This window comes from Parus major, chromosome 3 (assembly GCF_001522545.3).
Source record: "Parus major isolate Abel chromosome 3, Parus_major1.1, whole genome shotgun sequence".
Taxonomy (NCBI): Eukaryota; Metazoa; Chordata; class Aves; order Passeriformes; family Paridae; genus Parus; species Parus major.
In genome coordinates this window covers 1217912-1243602 of record NC_031770.1, presented here as the reverse complement: position 1 = coordinate 1243602, position 25691 = coordinate 1217912, and the positions used below count along the sequence as shown (strand labels likewise).

At 40.6% G+C, this 25691-nt stretch overlaps 1 protein-coding gene and 1 long non-coding RNA gene across 4 annotated transcripts in view; one reads left to right on the top strand and one right to left on the bottom strand.

Moving 5' to 3' along the window:
• The window catches only part of ACYP2 (acylphosphatase 2), a 32502-nt gene extending 14482 nt beyond the window's left edge, over window positions 1-18020 (bottom strand). Inside the window, exons 1-3 of one of the 2 annotated variants that reach the window (XM_015622455.3) lie at window positions 17847-18020; window positions 17298-17314; window positions 15747-15856 (exon numbers count right to left, since the gene is read on the bottom strand). In XM_015622455.3, coding sequence (XP_015477941.1) covers window positions 15747-15856; window positions 17298-17314; window positions 17847-17916 — 197 coding nt within the window. In that variant the 5' untranslated portion in view covers window positions 17917-18020. Of the gene's footprint in view, window positions 1-15746; window positions 15857-17297; window positions 17315-17579; window positions 17602-17846 lie in introns of those variants that run through there. The other variant, XM_019006132.2, reaches the window with a different exon arrangement.
• A 55-nt stretch (window positions 18021-18075) lies between these two features.
• LOC107202122 lies at window positions 18076-25664 on the top strand. Of its 2 annotated transcripts, XR_004496581.1 has the most exons (4): window positions 18076-18165; window positions 18386-18481; window positions 23926-24036; window positions 25220-25664. It is a non-coding gene; the product is annotated as an uncharacterized LOC107202122 (long non-coding RNA). The 2 variants fall into 2 exon arrangements; XR_001520573.2 differs by having other exon boundaries at window positions 18131-18481.
• The last annotated feature ends 27 nt before the right edge of the window (window positions 25665-25691 follow it).

Sequence of the window (25691 nt, the reverse complement as noted above, 5' to 3'; positions counted from 1 at the left end):
AGCTCCAGCCAAAAAAACAGGACTTCAGCAAATCCTTCCAAAAACCTCAAATTAGAAATTTTTCATTTTCCAGACGTTCAAAAGCATTTTGAGCTAACTCGAAGTGGAACTGGGAACCAAATAGCCTTTTAATATTTTAGAATCAAAAAACTCCCCAATAATTAAAAAGTTAGAAGTTGATTGTGTTAAAGAAATTCAGGCCTGTCTCACTCTTCATCAGCAATCAGCTTCATAATGAAGAAGTACAAACTCTTCAAGTCTCTGCATATTTAGAATTCTTATATAACTTTCTTTTAACAAGCCATGATGCTCTGTCTGGCTTCTGTTTCACTGCCATGTTGAACATATTCTTTCTCTTTTTAAGCTGATTTCTGAGTAATATAGTTCTGCAAATGATCAGAGGTTCCAGCCAGCTTGGTTCTTCAATGATGTTTGGAATTTTTAATCTATTAAAGAAAATCCTGGAAAACTGTATTAACAAGGCAGTGATATGCACTCCAAAAATTAAAAAATATTAAAGTATAGGATTAGAGCATAACATAAGACATCATCTTAGTTCATCTTCCAGAAATACAAATTAAAACATTTAAAACACTGCTTGACAAGGAAAAAGAAGCTTTTCTACTCTGGGGCCTCTCAAAAGAGGCAGAAAAGATCACAGAACTGGAGCTCTAACACAAGGGAAGAGGTTAATTTAATGAGGAGTTACATATTAAAAGCAGTTAATAATTATTAGTTGCTCTGTGACAAGAACCTTCCATGCAACTCATTGAATTCTGCATTCCTAGCAGGAATTAGTTCCATTTATTCCTAAACAATTCATTGGAGCACTGGCTCTGCAATGGTGAGGTGGGAAATGCTTTTGTAAAAACAAAGATCTCATTTCAATCAAGCCCTGCAAGAAAGGCATTTAAAAAGAGGGAAAGATTAAGAAATAAGTAATGGAACAAGTTTCTCTACATTGGCTGAAAATTCATTTTCCATTAAAACTGTCAACCAGCTTTACTGAAATAAGTGATTTTAATTACATTTGACAACCCCAAAACTGCTGTCTTATTTGCAAGGAGTCCTGTTCAACATCAGTCACCAAAAGAAAATCAATATATCAACTCATCCCTTTTCTCCTGGCATTGATTCCCCTGCAAAGCAGATGGAAAGCAGCATTTTAATAGGGGAGTTGCTGAGAGAAATATCTAGAAGGCACAAAATAACTTCCACATATGCAAGTAGATTGACATCTAGTGTAAAAGAACTGAACTACAAAGCCATATCAACAAGATTTTTTTTAAATTACAAGAGAAACAAATCCTCCAAATACAAATACTTATTTTTAATAGCTACACAGAGCCAAAAACATTGTACCAGTGACTGAAGAAATGCAGATTCCAGCAGAAGAGAATTGAGATGTCAGCAGTGACTGAGAACAGCAAATGAGAAAAATCAGAAATAAGGTGTGTCAGGGAGAACAGGGAAGAAGAACACAGGCCAGCTGGTCAAGGAGAGGCTTTTTCCACCTCTGGATAAGGTGAAGGGAAGAGCTAGAGACAAAGGCAGAATGCTCACATGGTTTAATTTTAGAATTTATGACTGAACCTTAGATACTCCCATTTCTGCATTGCAGGCCAAGAAACTGATGAGGAGAGGTGTAAATAGTTTCTAATCAACTGTGTCCTTTTTAACACAATGAATAGGGAAAGAAAGTTTATATGTTGTAGAAAAGATCAATAAATGGCTTTTCAAAGTAATTCCACTGAAGACTGACCCCTTGTATCAGCATCGTGATCCTGGAATTTAGTATATTAAATATCTTTGGGCAAAGATGTTTTCATTCCTTTCAAAAGAACACATCTCAAAGAAATCTCAGGAGTTTGTCACATTTTTTTACTCTGTCCACTGTTGGTGGCATCAGCAGAGATTTTGGACCTCACCACATTTTCCTGGATGTTTCAGACCTATTTTAAGCTTCCTGCCCATAATAATTTCACAAAAGCAATGCCTATAAAATAGTATCTTAAAAGCTGAGAGAAGAGCAGCCAAAAATTCACAACTCATTCACAACTCATTTTCCATAACAATATTAAGACATCTGTCTCAAACTCAGTGATTCATTGTGTCCTTATACCCTATTGGCCTGAGTGATGGTGAAGGCCAAAATTCATTTTTTTTCCTAAAGTAAATACAATTCCTCAGCTTGCCATTGGCCCAATGTGTTAATCATTACACAACTGACAGTTAGTGCTGTTCTAGATACGACCCAAGGGCTGTTTTGACTCAGGAAAACTCAGGACTCCAGAGAACCTCTGCACCATGAGTCAGAGGTGAGCCATGACTTTGGGATAAGCTCTGGAAATGGCAAATACATCTGGAAAAATGAACCAAGGGCTGCTCCCAGGGCCCTTTTAGCAAGGACACAGGAGTGAACTCCACTCTGAACCAAACTTTCCTGACAGTAACGACACTGTACATGCCAAGTCAGCTGGAAAATGGTTCCTTGGCACCACTTAAACCCTACAGAGCTCTGAAGGGAAAGCTAAGGAGAATTTGTTCAATCCCCAAGAACCTGCCAATCTCAAATGCATCCAGTTTTGCTCCTCAAGCTAAGGATTTTCAGAAACTGCAAACAGGCATAAACCCAAGGGAAAAAATAATCCAAATGTCGTCCATTTTTTATTTTTGGCTTGAAACCAAACAACACAAAATTAGCTGGAGCAATGCCCAATACAACTCTGTGACTACCCCCAAGTAACTACTTCAGAATTAGAGTGAAAACAAGGGCCAGTTACATGGTTTTGGAACAAAATGCTTTTGTTTTCCTTGAATGTCTGAATTACATTTTACATCCCTACCTGCTAAGATACAAAACCTCCACAGCCCAGAGACAGACTGCAGGAAATGATCCATCACTGATTCAGGATCTGCTTTTTCTCATTTGTCATCAGTATCACACTGGGCCTAATTAAAAAAAAAAAGGTAAGACTTAAATATATCACAGCCTTACTTGAACATAATTTTATTTTTGCCATTTTTTTAAAGTAGAAGAACTAGACACCACACCAGCAAAGTGTGCAATGAACCTGAACAGAGTAAGAAATACCTGGAAATTATTCATAATGCTCTATCTTCTTTTTCTAAAGATTAGGGATTAATAATACCTCATGTTCAGATTTATTAATTAACTGTCAAAAAATCATGAGACCAGCTGAAATCTGAGACCATTAAACCAAAATTCACATGTTTGCCTGCCTTTGGGTTTTAGCATTATCTCAACAATGCAACATGGAAGGCTACAAACCTTTATTTAAAAAAGAATTTCAATTTCTACTGAGCAGTTTTATACCGAGCACTGGGACCATGAGCAAAAAATGAGTATTGTCATAAATGTTTAATTAGCAATGCAGTCAATCGAGATGCTATCACTGAGTCATTAGTGAATTAAATATTATCAGTCTGCCTGAGAACAGATTTAAAAAATACGTCCTCTATAATTAGCTAAAACTAACCTCCCTTTCTGACTTTTCTTTATTCAGCAACTGAAGCACACCAGAAGTTATTTTTTAAAACAACAGCCCTCTTGGCATAATTTCTTAAGTTATAAACCTTTCTCCCAGAGGAATTTAATTTTTAACCTTTCTGAAAATAGATTGTTTCATCAAGACCCATATGCTTTGAAAACCCCCTTCCTGAGGCATGCTTTCTTTCTTTTGTCTCATCACTAGACATCTTAGATGTCATCAAGGCAAGAATTTCTTTGTCATCCAGTCACTCTGCCACATTACAGTGGTATGAAATAACCAAAAGTTCAACTTAAATTGCCACCAGAGGATTTTGCTTCCTGTCAGGCTGGAATGAAGCCAGGACACAAAAGTGCTCCTGGATTTCAGTGTCTACTGGTATCAAAACAGCTGCTCTTCCCTCTCTTGCAGAGGGACAGAACCACCAACAAAAACAGAAGTACCTGGTTGCCCTGTCCATCTTATTCTCTGCTTTTTGAGCAGGTTACAGAAGCAGAACTAATATTTTCTTTTATCCAGCACTTATTCCTTCCTCTTCAGTATATCCCAGGATTGCTGTATTAAAGCCATACAGAGGATACTCTGCTCTTGCCTAGACTAGGGGGAAAAAGTACCACAGAGTCCTTCCCTTTTGTTCTCCTGTATTTAGATGTGACCTTGAGATGAATTCCAAAAGCCACTGGCACATTCCCCACTGATCCACTAAGAGCAGGGAGGCAGGCTGAGAACAGGGTTACCAACCCCAGAGCTCCAAACAAGTGGCATCAACACTCCCTGGAAATGGACTCTGTGTTCCACCCTCGGGCAGCCTGTGGCACCTGTGCCTGTTTCTACACCAGCTTCCACTGGAGGAATTGCCCAATCTCGTGACCAGCACAACATGCCCATTCTGTACTTTGAGAGTGTGGAACAGAGAACTTATTCCTACCTAAAGACAGCTGTCCAAAATTAACACTTGCTGCATACCAGGTATAACTTCATTGGCATCAACACATTATTGACAGGACTACAAACTCTGTCCTTTCCCACTTTGTCCTCTCTAACAACAGCCACAATAAGCAGCTGCCTGCCAGGAAAACCACTCTGCAAACAAACACTTGGTGCCCTGGACATTGCCCCACATAGCCCAAGAGGCTGCACAGTCCCTGCCTTCAGTGCTCTGGCACATCCATTCCTGCTATTCACTGGAAACACAGGGATAGGCAGCACAGATCACCTGGCCCACAACAAAGAATATTCTATTTCTGTCCAGTCCCCCACGTCCCAAAGCACACACTGTGATTTAAACAGGCCAGAGGAGCAAGGGAAGTGCTTCCCATAACAAGTCAGGGAGATATGCACAGGCACAATCCCACTGAAGGCACCTGGGGCTCTGCACTCAGCCATCCATCTCAAGGTGAAGGTCATCCTTCTGGAAAGCCACATCAGCTGGAAAAACACTTAGAGAATTTCAGGAAGTTCTATTTTCAAACCCCATGGTAACACAGACCTCTTTTAGGTCTTTCTATAGGAGTCACATTCCCAGTGACTTGATCCCCTTGGGAGAAGACAAATTTCCATGCAGGACTCCAGCTAAAGCCATTAAGTACATTTTTGGTCTCCATTTGGGAGGATAATTAGGAAGAGGAGAGCTAATAACACAGAGTGGTTTCCTCAGGGCAAAGGCATTGGGCAGGTCTCCAGCAGGAAGGATTTTTAGCACAGGTCCAGCACCATCCCAGAGCTCCAGCATCTCCTCTCACATCAATCCCACGTGGCCAGGGGACGCTTTAAGTCCCAGGCACCTCTGCCACCATCACCCTGCTTCATGCCTGAGCCCCATGTGCTCCAGACTTGGCAATTCCCAGGTCTTCAGCAGGCATGGCTTGCAAGCCTGACAACTACAAAGCTCAAGATGATGTTTAATTCTATTAAACAACATCAAGCAAAATATTTAGCACTTCTCAGAACATTTGATTCAGTAAATACTGAGGTTGTCAGCCTTCCACATGCTCCTATTATTCCCAACCAGAAACATCCCAGTTGATATTAGCTAAAATACTAAACAAGACACCAAGTTCAATATACATTTTTTTAGCCTGTGTAACTGTAACTAAATTCAGGCAAAACAGCAGCTTTCAAGATGAGAATAATACACAGTTCTAATAAAATACTGCAGGTCTGGTTTTTTTTTTAATGTTCATCTCTGGGTCTACCAGCCTTCAGAAATCCTGCTGCTGTTCTGGTCCTACACCAACATCCTCTAAAAGGATAATGAAGACAGCATCACATTTCAGAAGAGACTTCCTGGATGCCTGCTGAGCTGACCTTGTTTACAAGTACTCACTGAAACGATTAATTGCTCGTATGTTCCACTCCACACCGCATTTTCTGCCCAAACTATCCATATGGACATGAGCCAGAACAAAAATTTCTATGTAATTATCCAATTAATTATTATTAATGCTAGCATTTAACAAAAAAAAAAAGCCAGATGGCATATAACAATTGCTTCACTTCTGGTGTGCGAGAACTACAAAGGGCATGTTTGTATTTTATAGCTGCTAGCAAGGAAGGTTGAACAGTTTTGTTTAAAACTACAGGACCAGAAGGGCAAAGAGGACAGTGGTGAAGGGACCAGGGAACAACTTGAATCCAGAGTCAGCACCAGAATTTCTGTGCAATTGAGCCAATCAGTTCCTCTCAGCACTAATTTACGGATGGAAACCTACAGCACATTCTCATTCTCTGGCTTTATTCCTTAATATTACTGTTTCTTGGTAGTAGGAATTTTATGTTGATAAAACAGAATGAGGGCCTGACTGACTCCAGCCTATCAGGTCTTTTTCTTTGTACTCTTAAACATTTTGAGGTTAGAAAGATGGATTTCTTCTGGACCTGGCAGAAAACAACAGGTCCACCTGGGCCAGAGGAATCAGCTGATACAATAATGCAGCTGTAGGGCTTGAAGCAGTCCAAAAGCAGTTACTGGAAACTAAATAAGCACATAACACACCCTGAAATTCTGGGCAGCGCTTCACTGACATTAGTTAACCAATGTACAGAGTCCCAATAATTTATAGGAAGAAACTCTGTTCCAAGGATTAGCACAGGACTGGATATCAACACTCCCACACTCCCTTCTCAGCTCCATCACAAATTTGCCATAAGAGACTGCACTGATTCTGCTCTGTGCCCCAGTTCCTCCACATGCAGCATGGGAATAATCCATGTGTAACTACTCACCAAAATTATCTTCAATTTTAATTCATGTTTGCACTAGGAATTTAACAATATGAACTCTGGTTTTTGAAGCTGCACTGCATTGCTGCTGATTTGGCATTTAGGACATCACAGACTGCAGTAAGAACATCAACTTCCCCCTAGGCTGGGTAACAGCAGGTCCTGGCAGCTGAACTTGACACAAAACCATTCATGTGTTGTGCAAGCTGGACAAGACAAATCTGGAAAACACAGAAATCCATTAGGTCTTGATCACGTCCCAGCCAAGGCTTTTTAAAGCACAGGTAGGCACAAGGAGTGATGAAAGTGATGAACAGCAAAGGTGTTTTCCCACTCGAGGTGGGGTGATGCTGCTCAAGCACTTTTCCAGCAAAGCAGGGAGCAGCACAGGCAATAGCAATCTGCAGCAGCAGCAAAATTCCATCTCTGCATGTACTCACAATCAGAGATATTACAGGTGTCACTCCCAGGAAAACTGATTTGCTGGCAATCAAACAGATTCACCTCCAAAAGGAACTGAATTTGAAGTTCACTGGGAATCTGCCAAGGAAGGCCTCAGTTTCCAGGCTCCAGTTCCTGGATCCACAGGGTGGAAAAGCAGGGCAGGTCAGGGACATCTGAGACTGGCAGCAGGCAGCTGCTTTTCTCCACCCCTCCTAGAATACCCAGCCAAACTTTTATCTAAAATCTTGAAAATCTCCCCTGCAAATCACCAGCCATCTAAAATTAAAGATTATTTTAACCCTGTCCAGACCAATGGAGGGGGGTAGAATTGTGCTGCCTGAAAAGTTCCTAGCACTGACATTACAATCTAATTTCACGGGTTTTTATTATACAGTGGGCAGGGACAGAGGCTCAGGATCAGCATTTATAGAGTGTGATGGTTTCAGGTGAGCTCCTCTGTGGTACACCAAACCTGCTCAGATCCAGAAGTATGAGTGAAACATTATTAAACAATTCCTGGGAGATTTGTAAACTGGAATGGATTAGGACTTTGCTCCAAATGGGTTTGTCTTCTAGCACATATTAAAATTCTACAGCTCTAGAGAGTAAAAAAGGGAAAGAAAATTCCTTGCCCAGGATTCCTCTCCCACCAGAATGTGCATTGGGAGTTCAAGGAAACTCCCCAAACTGGGTATCAGCTGCCTAGTTTTAAATCAGGCATTAATTAAATTTAATCTCCGATTTTTTTCCTAAGCACTGAAGGTACACAAGCAGAACATTCATTATAGATGAGCCCAGCCAGATGTTTCACCATGACTACTGAAAAACGTCTCCAAGAAAACCAGCTTTGAAAAGAAAGTTTCTAATCCAGTCACAGAGTGACTACAGTACATCAGCTGGAGAGCAAAAGGCCAGCAGACCAAAGCAGGGACTTCTCCATGTGAGTCTCTTTAGAGAGACTTCAGGATCCCCCCTCAGCAGGGCCACATAAAGACAAGGACACCAACAGTAAAATTAACTCTGCAGGATAGCTGGTGACATGCAGCACAGTTCAAGGGAAACATCCCAGGGCATTATCTAAAACAAACAAACATTGTATTTCTGTGGAGTCACATAAGGGAGTAGAGGCAGGGAGGAGCTGGGGAAAAAGAACAAGGTAAAATTGAGTTATATAATGAAGTTACCCAGAGAGACTTTTTTTCCTACTGCTGCACTGCTCCAATAGTGGCTGAGGCAAAATCAGCATCAGAAGCAATTTTGATTTTTCTGCTGTTGGCAAATGGTGTATCTCAAGTACAAAAGTATGATACATACCCATTTTTGATAAAAAACATGGTAAATAAACTGAACACAGCTTGCCAATGAACCAAAGCAGAACAAAAGTAATTTAAGGAATAAAACAAAACAGGCTTCAGAGCTCTTTCCCCATAAAACCTGGAAGTAGCTTCCTTTCCCTTTCTGGCTAGCATGGCATAAGGAATAGAGACTTTGCTTCCAGCCCTTGATTCACCTGGCTAAGGAAGTGCTGAAATCCCAGAGAAGATGCTTTTCACCACCACAACGTTGATAAGATCAGCAGCAGCAAGACTCATGATTTGTGCATAATTACACTGGCAAATTCAGAATTGAATCCACCTCCTCAGCACAGGACTCCTGGTTAAGTCTGCCAAACATTTTCCATTTGGGATACACCTTGGCATTCCTGTGGGAGAGCTCCTGCATGACATCTAATACACCTGGAAAACATTCCCTCAATTTCCCACACCCCTTTTGGGGACAGTCTCATCCTCACATTATGCAACTCTAACATTAGTTTAATGTTGTTTTCTCCTGAGGATTAGAAACACAAATCCCCACATGCAGAGTAACACCCTTCAGATAGAAAAATGGCCACAACAGGCTTCTTCCCTGCTCAGTAATTTTCAAATATCAGCACACCAAAAGGAAAGCAAAAGAATTGCAGTTTTGAAGTTGCTCTTTAAGAGTCACACAAGTTGGTTTGTATTTTCAGAACACATTTGAAGCATCACATCCATAGTAAGTTTCCAGGAAATCTATACCAAATACATGTTTTTATTGATAATTACCAGTTTTTTGCCAAAGATCTATTTTTGACTCTCTGCACAGTTACCCACCCTGATAAACAAAATAAATAACAAAAAACATTTAAAAATCCTAGTTTAAGCTGACTTTTACTCAGTATCTCTCCAAGTGTTGTGGTGGAACACTAAGGACACGTTAAACACTTTACTCAGCACAAAAAGGCAAATGAATGGCACTGAACTGCACACATCCTACTGCATCAGCAATAACAGAACCCCTTCACTCTGGAAATAACAAAGCAATACACGTGGGTAAATAATAAATATCAGCATTAAAGAATGCATAGATGCTCAAATGAGCAAAAAGCTCCCAGCAGAAATCATGCACTACATCAGAAACTTGATTTTGAAATCAGTCTCCCACAAAGCTCAACCAATTCTTCACAGAAGAGTTATTGTGGTTTAGTTAAGATTAATTTTGAGCCAAAAGAAACCTGACTTCCCAGTGTGGAAGAAAGGCACATGACTCCTAATTATGCAATAAAATGCCTAAACTGAGTGTTCAAACAACAGTTCAACTTGCCTGTGTTTATAGTTCAATCCAATAGAGCCTTCCAACCTTTCCTGCTTCTAACTGTGCAGCCGGGATGTTGGAATTCAGTGTTCCCACAGAGACTCATCAGCAAAGCCAATGAAACTCTGGAATTCCATAGGAAACCCAGCCTTGGCTCCTAACACTGCTAAAGGACTCGGAAGCATTAATGCAGCATCCACCAGAGACAGGGGAAAAGTGACTTGTCTTGCCCAACATCATATTCTGAGCTTTCCAAGACAACACAAACACTAACACTGCTTATTCCAGAGCCAAATCCTAGAAATTCAGAACTGTTTACATGCAGAAGTATCTGGTAAATGTTCTATAAACAAAAACACTTCAGTGACTCAGTGAAGCAGATACTTGATAAAGAATTCCAATTCCACAGAGCTACTGCAAAAGAAAGATCTCCAAGGTCATGCAAGGCAGCTATTTTTATACTCCAGCAGAAGAAACAGGGGGGTAGAATTTATTTTTTTTTTTTCACTATTCTATATCCAGAAAGACACAAGCATGGCTAAAAGCTTTTGTGGTTTAAGGCATTGCAGGGAACAGGTACATCCAGCACAGTGGAAAGCAGAGGAGCCGTGCCAGGAGGCCACTGCTATTCCTGGCTGTCACTGGTGGGCTGGGTGACCTTCAGGGCACAGGGACACCTCTTCCCCCAGCCATGTGGGCATACAGCGATAACAAACAGCCTTTTCCTGGGCCCCAGAGGGCAGGGGGCAGGGGAATTCCCTTGGGACACTGCACAAGATGAGCCACTGGGCCTCTGGGTTTGTGCTGGAAGCACGTGCAGCTCTCCTTCAGCTGAACAGCTCACTCGCTTTATTCCCAGTAACCAAAATCTCCATGTTCTGACTTACCTGACCCATTCCTTGGCTTCTAAACAGAGTACTACAACAAATTCATTAGTTCATCTAATTTTATGTGGCTAAAAAATCCAAAGGATAACGTTTAATCCTGTTTCTCCCAGGCCATCATCAGTAACAGTTCACTAAATTTCATTTACAGGATCAATGACTACAATAATTCACAATTTAGACTGTCAAATTTAAGCAATAATTATAGAGAAGAAATTAATACTTCAAACATTCAATATGAAAAGAGACAATCACATTTAACATTTTATTACCCACAAAAATTTTAGCCTAATCTAGTTTTGCAGCATACATTAGTCTCACCTTTAAAAGAAATATAATCAGACACTGAAAAACTAATCTTATTATATTTGGAGCCACACTGAATTATAAGATCCCCGTATTTTTCTGTAATTTGCTATTGATTCACTGAAACACTGTAAATCACCTTCAGCAGTGATTAATGTAAAAACTGTTCTTCATTACCATCATAAATGAGAACAAATCTAACACCTTTTACTCATTTGCATTTTAACAAAGTTAAATAAATATTAAAGAATGTGATTTTCATTTCCCTCTGCCCTTTTCTCCAAAATCTGTCACTGTCATTTTCCCCAGGAACAGCACATCCCAGGAATATTTCAACCATCTTGCTGGGGCACATCTCTGCCTCACTGACAAGTTCATGTGCAGACCAATGTTAAGGATTCTTCTCCTAAACAACACTTCTAGTTTGATTTTTCTGGAAAGTAAAAATACTCTTCTAAAATGGAAAAAATCTCAAAATCTGTTCCTTTTATAGCTAAACATCAATTAGGTATTAAAACCTAGATTTTTTTTTCCCCCAAAGATATTTTTAGTAGCATTTAGCTCCATTTAAGGACCATTATCTGCAATAAAATTATTATTAATAAATTAATATTATTTAAACAATTAAAAATTATATTGGGGAAAAGTATTTATTCAACATCACTTGGTACAGACAGGAAGGAACCTTGGCTACACCTGATTACTGAAACAATGACACACGATAATAACTAATACAGAGTTTCCTTTTCCTCTTCTACATGATAAAAATCTAGATTTTTCTATGCATTTACACACTAAAGTAATTTACGTATTGTGCCAGTTAAATCCTAATTAATATTAATTCTTCTTAACTGACATTGGTAGTAAGAAATACAACATTAAAAAGAAATTAGCATTAGTTTCCTAATTAAAACCCATTTCCAAGACATGTCTTCTATATTTAGAACTCTGCCTTTCTCTAGAGACAGCAAGAACACTCACTGTGCTATTTGCTTGTGCCTAGAAAATATCCTAAGATTTCACATTTTCAAGTGTCAGTCTGGTTTGAAATCTTGGATTTTTGGAGTAAATTCTGGATTTGGCAGTCCACAAAGACTCTTATCTTCTCTTTTTAATGGATAACTAAGCAATTTGTCATCAAAGTTCAAAAAATTCTCCCAGGAAAGGAAGTTCCAGCCTGTCAGTGCAGGTTGCTATGGCAACAGCCACCATGACCACGCAGGCTCCAACCTTATTTAATGGGTAAAGTGGAAGAAACAGCACGAGATATTATAATGAAAAACCCTGGGATGTGAGTAATCCTGGGAAAAAAATTAAATAGAACAAAGGACTACACTCCTCTACCCCATTTTTTGTCATCAACTCATACCCTGGAGGGCAAAAAAACACCTCCACTTTACCACAAAACCTTGTCATGTCAGAGAAATGGTGCCGCTCTGCTTCTCTTGGGACTTGACAGATAAAACTCTCTGAAAGCAAGCTTTTTTTATCTAAGGATAAGGGGTGTGATCTGTGTGGTGCAGCAGCAGCAAATGGAACAGGACTATAAAATACAGCGAGGAAAAAGATGGATTCTACCACAACAGTCTAAAAATAGATTCCCTGCAAACAGAGGATGGTTGAGGATCTTCAGAACTAACAGCTCCATCTAGAGTTAAAAACCAAGGGATACCAAAGCAAGCTGACAGGTAAAAGGTTCTCAAGACTCTTGAAAAACACCCTCTAAAACATTCTCCAAGATCTCCCAATTTAAAAATTTGCCTTAAAATACTTTACATAAAAGTCACCTGATCCTTGAGAACCTAAAAGGTTTTCATTAAAACCCAACTGAACACAAAACTGAAAGGAAAATATTTAAAAGTACTCATCTATCCCTTGGGTTTCCTGCAGCTCAGTGACATTCCCACTGCAATCTGAGGCTTGGTGAGGTTGATACCTTTTGCCAGTTTTCAGTGGGATCAAGGTTTTAGCACCCCAGAATATCAAGGAATCAGCCTCCCAGCACTTCCAAAGAAATTCATACTCATGTTCAACACTGAATGAATGGTCCAAACAGGCATACAGACTCCTGCACATGCAGCACTTCCCAGGCCCCAGTTGTTCACACTTATTTAAAATTTAACACTGACTTGGGCAGAGCCAGGAGGCCCCTGCTCAGCTGTTTGCTCCAGAGCCAATTTATTTTACATGGCACCTCTCAAAGTAACTCAGCACAACCATTTTATATCTGCCCACCCTCTTGTTCCTCCTAAGTTACATCTTACCTTGCAACCTGCACAAAAAAATAATTTATATACAGCCATTGCTAATTGATGTCAAGCCTGCACTGGATTCAATGTGGCTGTGCCTCCCAATATAATTATTGATACAAAAACAGAATAAAAAGGGGCAGAAAATGGGGAATGGGGAGCTGCTGGAAAACCATTGGGTTAGAGGTCTGCTGCACTCCTGATCCAGAATAAAGGCAGGCTTTGTTAGCCACTTCATGCTTATGGCAACACTGGAGAGCCTCATGGGCTTTCTCACATGTTTTACACTTTACCTACCTTTATCATCCTCTCAATCCTTGATTCCTCTCTTTCTCCCTCTTATATTGCTTTGCCTATTTACCTGTAGGACACCTGCACTTTCCAATGGCATCCCTACTCTTTTTCTTCCGTGTTCTTGATTCTGTTTAGCATCACAAAAAGATAAATATTGTTTAGGACTGACCAAAACCCTTTACTGCTTCCCCCTAAAGTACATTAACATTAAAAACCCAGAACAACAACTGACAGATTTTATTACCATCACCATGTGATTTTTAAGCTGTTCTGTGCTTCGTGTTTAATTGAAAAGCTGGGGCAAGTGTGAAAATATTGGTCTAAATGACACTGCCCAGACTTCCAGGGTAACAAAGCATCTCCAGGAAGCTTTCTTGAAATATCTGACTCATGCACTTCCTCCTCTGCAAAGTGTTCAGTTTCCTCAAGTATGCAGGAGCTACAAATTTTTAACAAGTGTCACCATAGCGTCTAAGTCCTGAAAAGCTAAAACACCAACCAGAACATGCATAGGCAGCTGGTGATGGAATTTTTTCCTGGTGATTTATCACATTTGGAATACAAATACACATTTATGGTTGTAGGTTTGTAGCAATTTCCCACAGCAGCAGCAAGCCTCATTTTGTTGTGCTGTTTCTTTGACAGAGCATTTTAAGTAACATTTACATCTGAGAACACAATATTATTAATTCATACCATTATTAAAAAATGCTGAAAAAACCTTTTCAGAACCTCAAAACCATTTTGATCTGTTTTTCTCTAGTCCCTGGAGAGAGAAATAAGGGTCTTTCAAAGGAGCAGTTCACACACAAGAGGTCCCTTTTTCCATGCAACTTCACCCAGTTAATGACAAAAATAAACTCACTGCCTTTTCCATAAATTGGAAAAGGCACCGAGGGTGCAAGGAAAAGTCTTCATATTTCAGAATTTTACTCCAGGACCCCAAATTTAAGAATCCATGCATCAAAGACCACGCTTTGATTTCAGCATTGCCACATTATTCCCACATGAGAGGAACACACTGATTTCCAAAATGAAAAAAAGAAGCAGCAACTGAAAACAACACTTTATTTCTTCTGGATCTGTGTTTTTAAATGAAAAAGTAGGACAATAAATAGAAAACAAACTCTGGTTTCTCACACAGTCAGTTTTGTGTTCCAAGTTAAATAAAAACACGGCACCAACACAGAAATTCACAAAACATGAAGAGATCTGGATATTAACAGAACACTTTCAAAAAGTAAGTGTAAACTTGATATAAGAAAAAAACTGATCTTTCTCTGGCTTTGTAAATGTTTTTCAGCCCAAGATACACAACCTCACATTTAGCACAAAACCAAGGAAAGTGACTGGAAATCATATAAATCTGCTGACTAGAATGGGCAACACTTTTCTGGGCACAAAGCCAACTTCTCTTTATCCAAGTTCAGTTTTGAAGCAACTCCTCCATGGGAAAGTGTTGGCAGAATGTGCACTGCTAATTTCCCATCTAGAAAGGGAAAGTTCTGCCCTCCCTCATTTTTTGTTGAGACAACAAACCCCTGAAGAATTTTTTTAAGTTCCCAACAATCTCCCTGTATACACTTGCAAAAAATGATAGTTGGAAGCAACTCAACTGGGCTTTGTGCTTTTCCAGGCATCATTTCCTCAGTGATAGCTTTAAGCTCCTGGAAACTGGCAATTTCATAATGAAAATTATTACCTATTCTTTAAAAGACACCAAAATACCTCAAAATTTATTTCCAAATGGCAGAGACTGTGTGTCTTCACCAAAATGTGTATTTATATATTAGGGTTTTTTTCTAAAGTCAGAAAAAATTCATATTTAAACTCAGTTTCGTTAAAACTGCTTTTTTAAGCACAGAATGAGAAAACATTTCAAGAAGTTATTCAATCTTTTTTAACAAGAGAAATTTTGATGAATTAAAAAGCAGATCTCTAGTCAAATGAATAAAGGCTCTCTTTTCATGTCACAAGAAATGAGGATGTTAAGGAAATACATCAACAAACTGTGTGACACTAGAAATGAAAACACAGTATTTTTCAAGCTTGAAGACTTGTTCACAGCTTAAAGAATGCTCCTCCTTACCTCCAAAACTGAATGAGAACACTGTTACATTACTGACACACGGATCTACTTGTCACTTTGCATTAAAAACACTTTTGTAAATTACTTTAATGAGTGCAAGAGAAAAAAACCTGAACACAGAAATACTTACATTTCATTCACTTTCTCTTCTGGGCCCTGAACTTGGCCTGTCACGGTTCCTTGGCTGGTATTCTTAACCCAGCCAACCACTCCTAATTTCTTGGCTTCCTGCTCTGTGTACTGATTTGGGAAATAATGAGAGGGGACAATCAGTGCCAGCTCAGACACCACAGAGAGAACACTTAACCCCCACTTGCATTTGCCCAGCTGAAAGAGCTAGACTTAAAAAATTAAAATCCATGAGTGATGCTCATCCTCAGGCATTCAGATGTTCCTGGCAGCTCTGGAGTTGCAGCAGGCACAGCTCATTTTCCAAAAAAGAACAAGATTTTGATCACAAAGGACTCACTAATCCCACACCATTCCCTTGTACTTGCTTTATTCCTTTCCATAGCTCCTATTGCTGCTCATTTGACCCTTTGATCACCACAGTTTTCAAACTCATTAAATCTGCTACATGGACAAACGTCCCAGTTCCCTTTCAAATGTTTTCCACCTGACTTTTACCCTTTAAGTTCCACCCTGCAGCTGCTGCACTTCTATTGACAAACAACAGCAAAAGTCAATCTAATTACTAGAAAAAAACAAGGCTATTTCTGCAATACGAAAAAGTGATAGTTTCCCAGCCACCCAGTTGTGATTAAAGTCACAAACAGCAAGAGCCAAACTGTCAGGTCTGTATGATCCATTCCAAAAGACAAAACATGCTTTGGGATAAATTATCAAATTAAAAAGTGGTGCTAACTATGAAGAGTGTTTTCCAAGGTGATCATGAGCAGCTTCTCCAAACTAATTTGCCAAAAAAAAACAGGTATGCAGCGGCAAACCTTTTCCTCAGTACTGGAGAGCAGCTCAGGACTGGCACTGAGCTGCGTGCTCACATGGCTCTGGGTCAGCTCAGAACAAGGCACAGCATGCTTGGACTTAGCCTTTCTTCTTCAAAGAATAATTAAATTCAAGGCAAATTCCACTGCAGTCCTCTGTTCATTTCCACTTGGCACTATTTTACAATACATATAAACTATAGATAAAATCTCTCAGGTTTAATATAAAAGCATGGGACACTAGTTTGAGACAAAAACACTATTCTTCCTTCAATTGTGTCCTCCTGTTTCATAGGTTTCTGTGAAATGCAAAACCGCCTGCTGCACCTTCAGAGCTGCTGGAGTCACTTGCTTAGGGTACAAGCCACAAAGTGCTTATTTGCAGCACGTTTTTTCCCAAATTTTTCCTCAGTAACCTTCCTTAAATACAGGTACTGAGTTGCCATTTGAAAAATTAAACTGAAATGCCTTGTTTCAGATTTAACCTTTCTAAAGGTCAAGGTGTTACAATATTCTTGTGGTTGTTACATCACAAGTAATCCAAACCACAATCTACTCAAGCAACACTTCACTAAGTTTCTAAAAATCCATTTTAACATAAAATTTCAAGTCTACTCACAGTACTTAACCATCCAACCAAAGTTCAGGCTGGATATGTTTACACTCTACAGCTGCCTTATTTTTAGCACTGGAAATATTATACCATAAAGTAGCCAGCCAATCCAGCGTTTCCTTACCATCCTGAAGCAAACGCCTAAAAAAATAAAAAAAAAATAAAATTAGAGTCCTGTGAAAGCATACCACTTGTAGGAACTTCAGTTAATATAAAGAAGCAATGACGTGCCTACAAATCACCCGTATTGTTTTACCCTGGAGATTTAATGACGTTAATATTAAGGAAACCGAACAGAACTTGTGTTTGAGCCTTCCCTTCGTCACACTATTATTGTCATTCACGTATTTAAATGATAATGAAAACGCCACAGTGTGTGAAGGACGGGAGGAGCATTTCCACATACTCGGGCTGACAGAAGCCACTGGAGCAAGTGCGCGGAATGGGAGCTACGAGCCGAGCCTTAAGGCAGGAGAATATTTACAACGATTTAAAACTACAAAAAAATAAGGAAAAAACCACCAAAATTAAAAAAACTTTCCCGTCGCACTGGGAATGCGCCCGCGGCTCCCGCCTCCCCTCAGGCCGCTCCCGCCCCGCGCACGCGCGGTGCTGCTGCCGCCGCCTCAGCGCGGCGCCCCTCGCCCGTCAGCTCCCCTCAGCCTGCCATTACCTTGCACCCGCCCGAACACTTCGTAATCCACGGACTTGAGGGCGCCGGAGGCTTTGGCCAGGGCGGACATGGCAACAGCGGAGGAAGAGCCGCTGTAGCGGCCGCCGGTGCTCCGCGTACCAGCGGCGCCCAGACGGGAGCGCGAGAGGCTCAAGCTTACCGCGTAAGCGGCCGCCTCACGTGTGGATGGGGCGGGCCGCGGCGCCCGAACACAACCTTAAGTGTGAGGGGAGAACACACTCGACAGCAGCGGGCCGAAACGTCGCTCCTCCTGTGAAGGGAAGCACACCTGACAGTGAGGGGTGACACAGCTCTTCCTGTAAGGGAAAACATCTCTTCTTCCGTGAGGGGAGAGCGCCCGGCCCCGAGAGCGGGAAAGCGTTCCTGCCGTGAGGGGAGACAGCCCAGCCCCAAGGGCGGGAAACGCCTCATGATCCCGAGGGCGGGAAAACGTTCCAGCTGTGAGGGACGTGGACCCGCATCCCTGAGGGGCGGTCCTACAGATCCCCCACAAGGTGTCATTCCGTTCTCTATTTCAGGTTAGAAATATGTTCAGAGACTAGTGTCCGAACGGCACCTCTCCAGGACTAGTGCTGCCACATACACACCTGGAGTCTCCAACATCTGTGGCACAGGTGAGCAGCATTAGTCTTTCCCAGGCATTTACAGGAATCATTGAAAACCAAGTGTGTTCCATACATCGCTGAACTGAGAAAATTTTGCCTGATAAGGTGGAAAATTAGGTAGTTGAAAACTGAAGCATAAGAAAAAACCCCTCGAATTTATCTTGGGCATCCCACCCTGAATGAGGCCGAATGATCATCTTCAATCTCTACATGACTTAAAAAACTTTCCCCAGTTTTAACAGCCTATTTCTCCCCGCTGTGCTGGGGCAAATGCCAGACTCCTCAGCTGGAACAGCAGACCCGAGAGAAAGAAAGTTCATTGCATACAAGCTGTTCACCCAGATTTCAGTAGTATCTAATAGTGCTTATGTTCTCATTAGAAAACTGTCTATGACACTTTCCAAAACTGTCATCATGACATTTCTTTTGTCTATGTGCTACATATACAAAAACAAGTCAACAATTGATTATTTAGTATGCTGAGTCTCCAAGAACACACCACAGAGGTTTTTCTCTAGTGTGTTCTATGTCATCTTGAAGTTTAACTTCCCCCCACCATATTTGTGGTAGGTTGTTTTTTTTAACCAACTTTTCAGGCAGAATTCTACATTAGGAACAGCATTTATCCTACCTTAGAGGATGAACTCTGAGTGTTCCCACTCACCAACAGTAAGTCAACAGCAACTTTATGATAAAAATCAAAATAACTTTATTTGCTCTCTCCACTTAGCAATTTCCATCCACATGCACTTTGTGTTCTACAGTAATGCAGCATAACCTGAGTTGTTCACAGGTTTATATCTTAAGACTAGAGGGAGGTTCAAAATAAAGTCCTAGAAAAAGATAAAAATTACTTTTCCAAGGCACCCAACTAGAGAAACAACCACTCAATCCAGCACAGAACACAAATATTCACATAGAAACAAAAAGCTTCCAGTATGACAGGGAATATGAACATAATGGACAAAACTTCATTTGCTTTACCTATATAGCATGTTAAATCAAATCTTTACCTTTCACAGAGATCAAACATTTTTCTAATGTGAAATCAACACCATTTTGTTTAGAAAGAGGAGAAGAACACAGAAAGAAAAGCAGAACACAGAAAATCTTTGGTAATTTGCTGCCATCTGTCAGCAGTGAAGAGCAAGACCAGTAAAAAAAGTTACCTATAGTAGAGTTTATTGCACTAGAAAGCCACACAAGCCTTAAAAGCAGAGCTTCTCCTGGTACTGATGACACTTTGCTACCTCCAGATTCCAGCACTGGCAGCAACATTTTTTTATTGCTACAGTCTTTAACATTTCATTTGTCATAATATCTTACCCATCATTCCTTAGACAAGTCCAACTTTCTCCTGATTTCATGAGAAGTAGCAGAAAACTCCAGAAGATGATACTGTGAAACATTTAGTGTTTTGCTGCATAAGTTATCAATATTAAAAAACAAAGGTTATTTGAACACACTAATTACCAAGAGAGCTTTAGCATATGCTACCAAGAAATGCAGGCAGCTTGCATGGAGTTCTGAATTTCCCTCCCACTTCCAGCTGTTTAGTCCAGGGTGGTGGCATCAGCCTAAGTTGAACCAGTTGGCTGCACTTCCCAAAGCTACAGCCAGTTGTGAAAATTACAATAACCCATTTTACCACCAGGCCCTCTGCCCCTCCTCTGGGCACAAAGCCTTTAAAAGCTCCCAATATTCACTCCAAGCACAGTAAAACTTTCCAACAATGCTGCTTTTTAGCCATGGCACAAAAAAGGGTTATAGTAAAAATAATTATTACTAGAAAACACCAAAACCCAACAATAGTGCCCTTGCAGCTAAACACCACAGACGTGGTTTTGCAAGGAGCAACCTTGGCACATCAGTGACACCAGTCCCACAGGACCTGGGCAGGCAGAGCCAGGGCTGCCAGCAGAGTCCCTCCAGGAGCAGGAAGCTGGGCTGGAGCTACAGCTACAGCACAGAGATAAAACCAGGACTGAACACACCCATAAGTTAAGGGCTCGTCACAGCCCCCAGCTTAAGTAGAGCTGCTGCACCAAGAGCAGAGGGGGTGTGGGTGGGTCCCAGGTGAGGCTGGTTGGGAGGGTCAGACCTATCGGTGCCCTTGACTCTGGCCACTGCCAATAAAAAGCAATCTGATGAAACCATCTCAGTTACTAAGCTTTTGAGTTGGGCGTTTGGAAGTTATTTATGCTGTTTGTTCATGTCTGGCATAGAATAGCTGGAGAAGCAGCTTTCTCTCATTACTCACTACTCCTGCTATCTCTGTGTGTGGCTGTCACCTTGCACCATGGCACACACTTGATGTTTCCCAAAATGACTGCCTTTGGCATTCACATGGATACCCCACCAGGCACATAACCTCCCACCTTGCTGTCTTGATTCATCCTTCATCTTGTAACTACACTGCTATTTTTCTGCACTTTTTTTAGGTAACCTGGCTCCTCCTCAGACCTGCTGTGATTGCGTTTCTCTCTCCTATTGCTTCTTACCATTAAAGTTTCTTGATTATCTTTAGCTGTGCAGCTCTGAAGCCAAACTCTAGACCTGATTCACTTGCAAACTGTCCTCAGATGATTTTGATGAGTGTTTCCCAAAAGACACCAAAGCCTCCAGATAAATAATTAATAAACATACCACTTCTGTTGCCAGTTTATTGCTGTTGCCTAGGGAGCATGGAATATCAGGGAAGAAGGCTAGAAGCCATGTAAGCTTAGTTTGACCTTTCCAGCATTTTCTCTAAATGGTAATGCACATCAGATTTTATTTTTCTGTCCTTGAAGATAACGTACTGTTCCTTTATGTTTTCTTCTTCAGGCAAAATGATGAACTTCTAACCTTTTTCATTAGTCTTCCTCTTTTCCTTATTCACATATAATGTTTTCTTCTCCTAAATTGCATTTCCTCCTCATTTCTGAATGAAACTTAATGGGATTTCTACTACTTCAAAGCTGTATGAGATTGTTCAGGGTGGTCTTTTTTGCAGTCCTTATTTACATAATATCTAAACATACTGAAACTTTTTGGAGTCCTTAATCTCCCAGTTTTTTCTCTTTACTGGCTATCAGGAACTTTCTTCTTTTTACAGATTAGATTTGTAAGTCTAAAGGGCAAGACAGGCACAAAGGGGAATTCTTTGAGAGCTTTACTCAGGTGGTTGAGTGACTAATGACTTTATAGATGAGTCTGCAGTGTGCCCATAGCACAGGGAGGTGACCTGGTTACAACACTTGTCTCCTGATCCATTTATACTCCAGGATCCAAATGCAGGGACGTGATCCATGTGGGAAGAACCCCCCACCTGTGCAGCAGCCCCTGTGCAAGGGGAGTGTTGTGCAGGGTACGAGTCACACCCACACAGATCAAATTGCAGGAGTGCAGCCAAACTTTGTGTGGATGGGACCTAAATTTGTCCCTCGTGTTCCAAAATCCCGGACTGCTTACATAAGGTAATGCAAGTGACGCATACAAAATCGTGAGCCTGTGTTTTTCCTCTAGCTAGACTTATATTGTTTAGATTTTGTGTTATTTTTTTGTTTCATTTTTTTTTGTCATAGCCTGATTCTGTAGGGCATAAAGACCTGTCAACTGTTTCTCTGAAAGAAGCTTTTATTTTTTAAGTTGGGCAATAAACCTCTACCAATAAATAAAACCACATGAAAACAAAGCTCAAAATTTTTCAGTCTAAATTAAGCTTTTAAAAGTATTTTCACTGATATATTAAAAAAAAAAAAAAAAAAAAAAATTGTCAGTTGTCAGGTAAATCATTCCTGCTTGGTAGTAGTGAAGTTTTAATCTGAAATGATAATAAGGAACTAAAACACTGGGTAAATATAAATACTTGATATGAGGAAATCAGCCTTGGAAAATTGCATCATCACTGCAAAGCTCTTTTAAACTACAAAATGTCAGGAATTAAAACATGAGCATATGAACTGATATGTCCTATGGCAAAACAACCCCAAACATCTCAAACAAAACTGTGATGGGCAAAGTTAAACTATCCAGTACCAAAGCACAGGAATTGAGTGGAATTTGGGGTTAAGTCTGTCAGTCCTCTGCTGGCATGAAGGCTCAAGTCAGTCTTGGCTTGATGACTAAATCCAAACACAAACCCTCCTACTATAACGCCTACATTTAAATTGTTTTGATAGGAAAGCAGATTGATCCAACGTTTGATTTATGAAATATCCATTCACAGGAAACTCATTAACATTTGAGGAAAACATTGAGATTCTACTGTTATGTTTTCTCCTCTTGCACATGCTGAGGAGGAGGAGATGTGGTCATTTAAGGCAGTGAGTTTTTATTCCCATTGAAACATAGGAAATTTTAAGCATCACCCTTCCCACGGCTGCCAGAACAATGCTGTCAAATTTAGGGAGGATTCAGGGCTCTACAGAAGATCTAAGAACACACAAAAGAGCGTGGGCTGCTAAAGGAATGGTTTCTCAGGGAGGTGGGATGACAGCGTTACATTTTGCAGCTCTGGGAAACTATTTGATTCTTAATTGCATTAGACCTTTATTTCTTATCAAAAGCAACAAAGAGAAAATAGTGAGGATTTCAGAATCTTGCCCTGTATTAGTACAGCCTGTGCCATCAGAAAAAGTCTCAATGAATTGATTACTGCTTCACTGCTTGGAATTGGATAACTTCTGGATTTCATTCTCCAAGTCTGAACATGTGGCCAGCTCTCATCAAAAGTATTATTCAAAGACATTTACTTGTGACAGATTTGGTGAGTCGGCATCTGAGTGAAGAAAGATGCTCTCTTGCCTTTGAAAGGAGGAATTCTGTCAGTCCCAAACTTTCATCCAGCTTTATAACTTGGTGGCAGCTTCCCCATCCAATCTAGCAGAAACTTCAGTGATTCTGATAAAACAGGAAGAATCAGCATGATTTTTGTAGGCCACATAGGTCTGTATAATCATAGATGGCAAAGAGGCCTTGTTATTTCTCACACCAAAGAACTCAGGGCACTAAAAAAATTCCCAGATAAAAAGTTAACAACAATCAAAAGGGAACAAATTTTCACACTGTGCATGAATCAGAAATTACTGCTGCAGAACATGGTGCCAGAACATAATGAGGGGATGAAAAACTCATTTAGCACTATTAAACAGAACTAAATAGCTTGTGACTCAGGATGTCTGGCTGTGAACTAAGAAAATGGAGAGTATGAAGGGGGGAAGTAAGATTGTATGCACGCCCAGTTCTTAATCTTTAGTTCTGAGTTTTAGTCTTGTCACAGGAAATGTTCTTGCACATTTCTGCAGCAGAGACTGAGGCCAGTCTGAAAGAAACTGAAAGCTTTCCTGGAAAAAATAAATGTTTGCAGGGGCTGCAGAGAGAAAAAGGCATGGAGTCTGGGAATCTAGTGAGAAAATAGGGATATTTAGGGGTAACCAGAGTGATTCTGGCCCAATTTCTTCTAATTTCAGAGCCTGTCAAGCCTCCTACTAATACCAGTCCAGATGCTGATGGCTCTATCTTTCCCAGGCAAAGGAGGCTGGAATCTCCAAGGACAACCATTTTTCCAGCAATGCCTTTGGGTAAGCAGATTAATTCAGAGCATGGCTACAGGATTTGAGCAGGCATTTGGCAAAGCCAAGAAAGCATGAATCAGGTTCTGTATCCATCCATTGCAATGCTACTGAAAAAGAAAACACATGGGGGTTGTAGATAGTGGTATCGCAGCCACCGTGAACGCCCACAGGATTGTCCTGCAGAGCCCTCTCTGGAGATTACATGCTGTCTTTTTCCTGCTCTTTTTGTTCAAGGCAGATTCTGTTTCTCACTTGAATTTTCTAAACCCCCTGAGCTCTTTCACCCAGTTCTCAATGCTTTGCCCAGCAGAAGGGCAGGTGCTGCCTTTGTACTAAGCAAGGCTCAGTTTTCCACCGGGCTTGGCCCGGAAGTCACAACACAAATGTGGTTAAAGCAACTTTTTCCTCTCCCTGGGATATCCCTGAATTTCCAGGCCTCCTGTGCTCTTTAATTGGAACATTTCTTCTATCCTAAATGGCCTTTCTGACAGTAATGTTTCCAAGGTTGTAAGGAAGTGTTAATTTACAGTCATTGTTTCACCTTGAACTCTTCTTAATGGGATACCTGGGACAGTAATAAACCAATTTACAATTCCTTGAATCCTGGTGTTAGTCAGCAGGCCCAGCACTACCATAATCATGCCCCTGACATAATTACACTTATTATCCCCATGTTACCAGAGCATAGACAAACAAAGTGCCAGGTTAGACCAAATGAACACCAGAGAGCTCCCGAGTTTGCTCCATGTGATCCTCCCAAGGATTTGTTAATCTGCTGAGTGTCTCCCTAACACCCTGTGAGAGAAGCTGCTGCTTTAGAAACGTGCCAAAAAGTCTCCCGTGCAGATTCCATGCACAAAACCACTCAGCCAGGAGCAAAGGATACATAATTCTTTAGCAGGAGAGAAAGGATTGGTTGCTTAAGGGAATATTTAAGTCAGCTTGCTTCTCCTCCAGAATTCATAAACATTTAAATACTTCTGATCCACATGTCCAAACAGTGAACACACAATCCACCCACAGAACTAAAGCCTGAACAACTACTTGAGCTATGGCCATGATAAACACAATTATTTGTGCTGCTTGAAACAAGACTGAAAACCTGAGCAAAGATTTTTTGGTTGTTATTTCATTTGCCCTGGGTTGGGAAAGCAGACCTTACATATTTTTTTACTTTATTTTTAAATAGACATTGCAAATTTTTCATCTTGACAAGGAATAGACATAACAGAGAACTGCAGATGGAGCTGCAACAGATGCATTTGCCACTTAAAAACAATAAATGATCAGCTACCCAGGCACTTGTGGTAAGGTGTGTCACAATCCTCTCTGGCAAACTCAGCTGCACAAGATGCCCAAGTCCATAATAAGCAGTTTCTGTGTGAGTAACTGCAGGCTGCCAAGGGACTGTGCTTCCCTGATTTCCTAGAACAGCAGAATCCCTAGGAATGACCTTTGCGAGTTTGCTGTCATCACATGCTCCTCTGGGGCTGCTTTCTGTTTGGCAAGAGAGTGAGACAGAAAAATCCATCTCAATGGCTCAAGAGGAGCAGAAAAATAACCCTAATGTCTCTTTCCCCAAAGTTGGCTGCATTTCTGTCATGTCCAAGGAATTAATATTTATTTCAAAGAGCTGTGAGTAATTTGGAAAGAACCTCTTA